This window comes from Mesitornis unicolor, unplaced genomic scaffold (assembly GCF_000695765.1).
Source record: "Mesitornis unicolor isolate BGI_N332 unplaced genomic scaffold, ASM69576v1 scaffold26692, whole genome shotgun sequence".
In the NCBI taxonomy this organism is placed as follows: Eukaryota; Metazoa; Chordata; class Aves; order Mesitornithiformes; family Mesitornithidae; genus Mesitornis; species Mesitornis unicolor.
In genome coordinates, this window is record NW_010170204.1 from 923 (window position 1) to 10,020 (window position 9,098).

The 9,098-nt window shown below is 37.9% G+C and overlaps 1 protein-coding gene across 1 annotated transcript; it reads right to left on the reverse strand.

Annotated features, from left to right (window-relative positions):
* Window positions 1-1,747: 1,747 nt before the first annotated feature.
* Window positions 1,748-8,805, reverse strand: TMEM47 (transmembrane protein 47; the record flags this gene model as incomplete). The annotated part of the gene is made up of 2 exons (XM_010179625.1): window positions 1,748-1,926; window positions 8,665-8,805. Coding segments are annotated over 2 exons (320 nt in total), but the record flags the coding sequence as incomplete, so codon positions are not given.
* Between the last annotated feature and the right edge of the window lie 293 nt (window positions 8,806-9,098).

Genomic DNA, 9,098 nt, shown 5'->3' on the forward strand with positions numbered 1-9,098 from the left:
GGCATTAACAGTGTAGATGTGGTCTTAACATTGAATAATTCAGCAGTCTTTTCTGTGGCACCAGCAAAATAATTTCTATAGAGGTGGATGTGCAACCCCAGCATACCTGCTTTTGCAGAGGTCCACACAGAAAATACTTTAAATTTCTCCACTAAAAAAAATAGTTATATTTAAAGATTAGAATTGTATAAAAATATGTTCATAATTAATTGAAAATATCCAAATAAGCAAATCATAAGCAAAAATAAAAGTGATGCAGATTAAATTTATGCAAAACTTCTCCCTGTTTTATCTTGGGTTTCACTTCATGTGTACTGTCTCTGGAAGTTTTAAGTGGGAAACATACTAAGCAAGGATTAATTAGATGTACATAATCATCAGCCAGTCCATTATAAACTCAGCTTTTAAAAACAAGAGATTACCTCCTACAGTGATAATGTTTTAAGACAGCCATGATGGGGTCTCAGCTGTATTCCTGATGATCAGAGACACTCACAACCTAACTAGATTTTTAAAATGGCAGTTTTTTTCCTTTACAACAGCCTTAGAAAACAATTTTTAGTAAGTACTAGATTACACATGGAATAGCAAGTAGTTATTTCATCGAGTTCTACCTTAACTTGATGTGAACTTTTAAGAATTTCCCATAACAGAGTCTGTACAAGGGCATACACAGAAGACAAACCGTTTTATGTTTATTTTGTAACAGCAGCCAAAATTGTGGATACCAATCCAAGACTCTCAAGAATGTGTACAAAGTTAGTATTTTAATCACTGCATCACAGCTCATATTACAATGTTAAGACTAATCGTATCTCTCTCTCTGCATTTATATTTCTATTATATATACTCATTTATACTAAGGAATACCTTTCAAAAATATAACCTAACTTGTTCCATATGCATTATTTTCATGAAGTTAAATGGGTACTTAGGACAACTGCAATTCATTCATGCATTTTAGATGCTTCAGGGACAGATGAGGTCTTTTCCTACCTCCCTCTATCTTCACCCTCCCAGCAAAATACTCAGAGCCAAGACAACTTCCAACTACACAGTCAGAAGCACATGTCTCCGGGTTTGGACTTTCTTCAACAATCTGCTACAGCTGGCACGGTTGTGATTTTGATTACCAATTCATGAAATCCTGTGTGGTTGGTGCCTTCCTTTTTATTTCTTTTTTTTAATTATTCTCCCAGAAGACTGCTGAATGCAGATATCAGACAAGTCATTAACCAGTTACATTCACTGCCCTTACCACAGTCACTTGCAACTAATTCCTTAAGAGCTTTTTTGAGCAAGTAACAAGGGGCCAACACAGCCTATTGTACAAGATGCCATTGCCTGCTTATCAGACATCTGAATCCTCTATGATACAGGGAAACTTCTAAATGGAGCCTGTACCAGCTGCTCCCTTGAAGGCAATAGCAGATGCTGGCGTTGCATTCTCATTCCAACTAGTTTTCTCACAATGATCGCTGTCGCGTAGATCCTTTTGCTTGTTGTCAGGAAAAATGAAGCTTATGTATCAGCAGCTTGCAGAATCTGCCTATGTAAGATCAGCAATCCTAGTGTTTGCAGTTCTTTTAAATGGTTGTAAAAGCTGGTTATAGTGTTCACACCCAAAAGGCAAAGGCTATTTTATCAACAGAGCAGACTGTTTGGTGCTCCACAAGTGTTCTAAAAAAACTGTGAGTTAGAAAAGATGGGGTAATCCTTTTGTTATTTTTCTTTTCATTAAGTGATTCTAGTAATAGTCTTCATAGTTCTTAGGGTTCAGGCAATAAAGAATGGCACCCCCAAATGAAAATATAGTTGCACCCCAAGCCAGACCATAGCCCCAGTTGAACTCATGGTATATTTTCAAGCTGACCGTTTCGATGAACTTGATTGGGTAAAGGACTAAGCTGCATACCTGAAGAACAACTGAAAGAGAAAAAAATTCCAAATATCAGAAGAGGGCTTAATTCACTTCCATAAAACAAGGAAAACATCACATAACTGAAATTCACATTTAAAATGTTCTTGATGCATTTTTAGCTTGTGAGTACCACTCTTTTTGAATGGAAAAAAAAAGTCACCTTCATTTCATCCACAGCAAACAGAGCAGTTCTCCTATACTCATTGGTGAACAAATGTTATTGCTATGGTGTAACAACGATGCTTCAGATATCCATGAAATAAACAATGAAAGCAGTCTTTTCCCAATTCTTTTCTTTCTCTCCTTTGTACTTTAGTTTGCAGTCATTATTCCTTCCATAGTAACAAAACTAAGATGACTTATTCTATAGCTATTATAAATAAGTCAAAACAAGAAGCAAGAATAAACGAATATTAAGAAATATAGCTCAGAATAAAATCATTTACTTAGCCTAGAAATAATTCATTGTAGTAGGTGATACATATTTATGTTTAGTAGAGACTCAGTGAATTACATACTTCATATGCATTACTGTGTACTGTAATCAGAATTAATGATATTGTTAGACAGAATACCAAGAAATCTATAAAGTTTGATCAGTCATTAAACTTCCAACTGGCAAAACATTGCCTTGTATTAGAAATTTAAGGGGTGGGTCAGAAATGCTTCATGATAAAAAAAAAGCTAGTAAAACTGATCAAATCCAAGGCAGGAAAAAGAAAAATTAAAATCACTGCTTTCTACAGCACTGCCTCTGAAAGCCAGATCTCCTGTGGCCTGATCCGCACGTCTGCAGTGGAATTCAGCAAACCTGTTAATTACTACCTTACATTAGAAAACCCAAAACCAGCCAACCAAAAACCAACCCCACCACATACAGTAACCTGAAAAGGAAAATACACAGATGAAGAACCCAGTTTTCACAAAAAGAATTAAATTTCACTCGTGTCCATTCTCTTAAATTTAGGTGTACACTTAATAGCATAACTGGGACAACTGTTTCCAAGTAGGTGAAAATTACACTCGGTTTGAAGGCAAGAACAAGCTGTATATACAGTGATTCTTCAAGCCTCTAGTTCTGCCACTCTCAGAAGACTAAACATCACAGGAATGTACAAAACATATTTTCTGCCCCTCAAATATATGATACTGCTTTATCACAGTGCTCCCTTCTAGCACTTAATAACACTAGCAATTTTTATAGACTTCAGCATGTGACTGCCTTTGCAAGCTACCCTAGCCCCTTGATTACAGACAGGGTGGGCACATGTACATAATTAAGCATGCGCTTAAGTATTTGTGGGTCTGAGACATACTCTCATGAAAGTTCAATGGTATGCAATGTAAAGCCATAATAACTACTTTAACATTGACTGGGTAATTTTTTTTTTTTACACTTCCTTAGGTATTGGAAGAAGAATGAACACTAGAGAATTGTTATAAAGCTAGCACCAATATAAATGCCAGTAGATAATAAAAAGGAAGGCTACTGTGGACTACAGAAGTCATTCTGAAATTACACTGAAAATTTACAGGAAAATAAAATAACATTAATTATGTACTCTTACTGCTTGAACATGTTGCACACTCAAAATCCATCATTTGGCTTTTCAGTTCCACACACACTCTTTAGTGTTGTCAAACTGGCACCTTTCAGTAGCCCTGGAGACTAATGCCCTCCTGCCCTCTGGATGGGACTGGTATGGGGAGATGTTTTCCAATGTTCATTACACCCTCAGTAACAACACTTCACAGAACACTCAGTGGAAATTTCTTCCCTGCCCTCCCCTCCACTTAGCCTACAGACTAGTCTGAACTTTTACTTGAGACTGACAATCTGAGTGTTTGGATAGCAGGTTTTCTGATGTGGATACAAAGATTCACAGGATATTATTAATCCTGAAGTTATTGAAATGTTACTTTGTGTTATTCCACTTTAATGTAACTTTTGTGTGCCAGCTCAGAAAACACTGCGCAACACTGGAGAAATTTTGACAGGGTACACTAGTGGAAGTGCCTACTTTTATGAGGAGATTATGCATTCCAGTTCTGTATAATGAGAGCATCATTACACTCAGAAATACCTGAGCATGTGCTCAGCTTTCAGACACATCTTTAAGATCATTCAAAGTCAAAAAGGATTTCCTAAGATGAATGGATATAAGCAAGTTCTTCAGCAGCTTCCCAAATTGGGGCTGCAGCATCTCTGCTAAGTCAATATAGGAATCACTCTGTTGTGTGTGTCAAGTTCCAACCAAGGAAGCTCTCTACCTTCTCTCAGTCTAACATATGAACTATGCTGAATCTCAATCTACAGATTGGACTTGTCAAAACAAAACAAAAAAAGTTATTATGTTGGAAGAGAAACATGCGGCTAAAGCAGCAACACCCACAACAGATATTTTAGACATTTTTATAGTGAGGGTTCCTGCTCTCACCACTACTGGTTCAGCTACACTACTGAAAATCTTCAAAGCAAGTGCTGGCAGCAACTGGCCAGCAGAAATAGCCACACTTCACAACACTGCTGTCTCCATTTTGATACTTAGATACAAAATCAGGAAGTTTTAAGCCCAGCTGAAACCCAAAGTTAACTAGGAAACGGCAAAAAGGGTAATGAAGAAGAATTTCCACAGGTATATTGGCTGCAAAATGAAGTTCAGAAAACATTTATACAACAGTGTCAGGAAAGCCAGTCTAGTGACAGATGGTACACCATGTTGCTTTCTTTAAAACCTCTAAGTGACATGGTTTGGGAGGGTGTTAGCAGTGGAGGAACAAGTCAGAGATTACTTAGAGTTGCATCTGTATCTATGGGGACAGATGGGATAGACCCAAGGGCAAGTAAAGAGCTGCTCAATGTGATTGTGAGCCCTCTATCATCTATGAAAAAAATCACAGTGATCAGGAGATATTCAGATGGCTGGAAAGAGATTAATGCTATGTCCATCTTTAAAAAGGTTGGAAGTGAAAAATCCACAGAATTATAGACTGGTCTGCCTCAACTCAATCCCTGGAAATATGATAGAGTACATCCTCTCAGAGTCCACTTCCAAGCACATGCAGAACAACACGGCAATCAGTATTGAACATGGATTCACAAACTAAGGACAAGTGTCCACAGAACTGCCAAGACAATTAGAATCCTGACGCAAATCACCCACAGAGGAATATGAGGGAGCTAGGTTTATTTAGACTCAAGAAGAGGCAGCTAAGGAGAAATTTCAAACCAGCCTACAGTTACTTGAAAATTTAGTTGCAATGATGACAGAAAAAAATCCAATTCTTTTGTAGTGCCAGACAATCTAAGATAATGGCAACGGACACAGATCTCAGTTTCAGAGATTCAGGATGTCCATCAGGAAAGAAGAAAACATTGTAAGGAGGGTAGTATGGCACCAGGACAATATGCTTGGAGAGGCTGTGGAATCTTCATCCTTGGAGTTTTTCAAGACTGGTCCAGACAAAGCTGCAGCTGATTGAGCTAGTCTTAGTGCCTGTCCTGCCTCAATGAGAAGGTTTGGCTACATGATCTATACTATCTTTCCTATAAATATTCCTTTGATGCTATGACTCTCTTTGCCATCCTGTGGCAACTTACTGAACTCAGTCCTACTTTTTCAGACCACTCTATCAATTCCTCAAAATCAAATCATGTCCTCTAACTTATCTGCAATTCTTTCTAGCGCCACTGCAAAATTTGATGAGTAGACTTTTATTATATCTTCCACATCATTATGAAAATAGGTAACATTGAGAGATTGTGTTCTCTCTGTCGAAATGGAAAGACATCCTCTAAGTATTCTCCAAATATTATCTGCTATCATTTCTGTTTACTCTCTGATCTATAATACCTTCATTTAGCTCTTGTTTCCCTAGCTTACATGTAAAAGCACCCTGTGAAATCCTGTGTTTTAAAAACCTTACTAACCACAACAGTTTATTTTTCCTAAACATTTTCAAAAACATGGCCCTAGAAGGCAAACATTTTTTAAAGACCTTCTTTGTTTGCACTTACAGATTTACAACAATTACACTTTCTCTTTCTACCCCTAAATTAAGACTCTGTTATCACTCAGTTATCTGTTAACCACATCATGAGACTCCTACACTGACAAGTTTGCAAGCTTGTACTTTGAGGATACAGCTTTCAGGGCCAGTTCGGTCCATGAGAGCTAAGACACCCCAGCAAATACACAGGCTAGTGACTTCTACTAGGTCAAAAATGCTGGGAAGAGATGTATGAGCCAAGGTGGCTCCACACAAGAGTGTTCTGCAACTGCCTCTCCGTATGCTACTTATTTTTCCGTTACCTGTGATATACTTGTTCCTCTCCCAATTACACAGAGCTGACAGTATGTCTTTTAAACACATTCACATCTGTTGATGACTTGCTGGATTATTCTCAGTATCTAGGTTGAATTATATTTTTTTGTCCCTTTGCTTTCTCATGTCTTCCAGTCCTAGTCAGTCAATCTTCTTCCTCACTACAGAGCTGCTAACTGAAACCTGAAGCTGAGCAAAAAAAAAAAAAAAAGAAAATACATAAAAATAAATCAAAACTAGAAGAAAAAAATGTCTGAAGCCAACTGTTTGGACTTTAAAGTACCTGGAAACCATTTCTCCATTTTGTCCTTTCTCCCACACAATGACATTTTCTACCTGACACCCACACAGATCACTGTTTCTGGACAATTCAACTCATGTCCTTCTTCTAGCGGCAGATGGTAGATTCCTATCCAGAGTCAGATGGAATATTTGGTCTTATCAGCAGATTCACAGGTCCAGGCATGGTTTATCCTCAGAGATCTTCTGTGAAATCCATAGGTGAAGGTTTGAATCCATGGACAGTTGTGTAAGGCAAACACTCTACTATGCTGCAACCTTAACTTTACCCTCTTCAGTAGGGGACTCTTCCCGTAATTCTTTCAAGATATGCTAGACCATATTCACCTCTAAAAATATCTGACGTCAAAGATAATATCTGTAGGAAATGACACTAACAATGTCAGCAACAAATCCCAAAAGGATTCTCCTCAGATTTACCAGATAATGAAGAAGAATGGGGCAGGCTGTCTCAGTCTCATCATCTCTCTTCTTCTTATACATTTTGGGTCATGGCTATTTAAAAATGCATGTGCATACACACAGAGGCACAGGAAAGAGGTGAACACTGCTCATGAGCTAAAGCACAGATATATTTTCCTTTTTTGACACTAGGAAGCTTTAAACCTTACTTCCCACCCAACTTTTGTAGTAAAGACTAGAACTAATTTTATGCACTGGAAAACAGATTAAGCTTTAAGACAAAGAGCAGGATTTGGGGAATTTTTTTGCCCTGTGTGGCTTTTTTTGTTCATTTGGGGTTTTTTAGTACAAACTTAATTACAAACTAACATGATCAATATGGCAAGATAGGTAGTGTATGGCTGAACAATTACTAAGTTACTACACAATGTTATGAGAAATTAAGTCAAAACTCAAATTATAAACCACTACAGCAATTCAATAATCCCATTTCCAAAGTCAATTGCCCAGTGTGTTTTATAATCTCAGAAGTAATACTAAATTTTGAAAGAGTGGCATCAGTGTCTTCATTTATTCAACCAAGCAAGAAATAGGACACACAGAACAAAAATATACAATTTCTGCTCAGGAAATCTGATCCCAGGACGCATTCACTACCTAAAAGCTAATGAAATATGACCTAGCAATATCTCTTGAGCAAATAAAAGCGCACCTTAAAGTCCTGCGGGTCCATCAAGGTATCGTTAGCAGCAGGGGGCAGCAGGAGCCTTCCCTGGAGCTTTGTTTCACTCCTGAACACCCTGCAAATTCCACGTTCTTATTTTTTCATATTCTTGTAAGTGATTTTTTTAGTAAGTCCCAGAGACTAGGCTCTGTCATCCTCTTCATTACTGGCTATCAGAATCACAGAAGGGGCATAAGCTGCTGGCTCCAATGCAGATATGAGTGACAGGATGAAGGCAAACCATGCTTGGCGAATCTCAGGAGAAACCGAAACATCCATGCTGACTAAGCCCCAAAACACCAGAATGTACAAAAAGAGATGATTTGATATTGTAATTATACCTCACTGGACCAGTCTCACGGACAATTCAGATTCATAGGTCTCCCTTAAGATTTTGTGATAGTCTATATAATGTGTTCCATTTCCATGTTTTTAAAACCAAACAGGGACTGCACTGTGACAGCTTTTAAAATTAATAACTAAGTAAGCAAGCTGACACAATGAAATTAATTCCTCATGGCAAAGGGGCAGATGTAAACATCTTGCAACATAATCCTATTTATTTTAATGCATAAGGCTTCAAGAGTTCACATTTGAACAAGAATTTTCCTGTTTTAAAATTGTAAGAGGAAAAACACAAAAATAACACAAAGTACTTTGTATTAAGAATAAAAACAGGGACATCAAGCAGCACAAAGTCACAGACTAAAAATGGAACTTTGAGATTTAGCCTCTATGGTTGCCCCTACTGCATGTACTTCACAATACAGTAAATATAATGCAAATAGATAATTGGTTATGAGCCAATAATAGTGCAAGTGCAAAAGTTATTAATGCTGTGCAGAACCGGTATCCTGAAAATCCTCACCAGATTTAACACAGAAGCAAACCAAATGCCTCTGAATTAGTATGCAGAACAAGGCATGTCTTTCTTCACAAAAGTGAAGCTGCTCTCATGAAATTTTCATAATGGCACCGGTAATCTGCTTACCTGCAGCAAAGAGCATGACTGCAACTGGTCTGTAGAACCGCCTTCGAGATCCCACGCAGATAGAGATCAATCCCACCAGGAAAGCTATGAGAATGATGGCAGCACCACCCAACAGCAAAGCAAGAGTAGCTATCTGCCAGTCTAGAGGGAAAAAAGAAAGGGAAAAAAATAACCATACCATTTCAATTAAACAAGCCCATAGGCTCGGCAGAAACAGCAGAATGCGAGGAACACAGAAGGTGTGTCAAGGCTCAGGTAAATAAACAACTGCACTTTGGATTTCTCCTAATTAGTGAAAAACCTTTATACAACAGATGCAACTCAGGAGCAAAGTGCCACAGCCTCCCATGTTTTATCAAGGCTTAGCTGGCCTCGCTGGGATCTTGGCTCAAGTAAGACTGAATAATTTCATCCCCTGGTTTTTGTCCAATTTA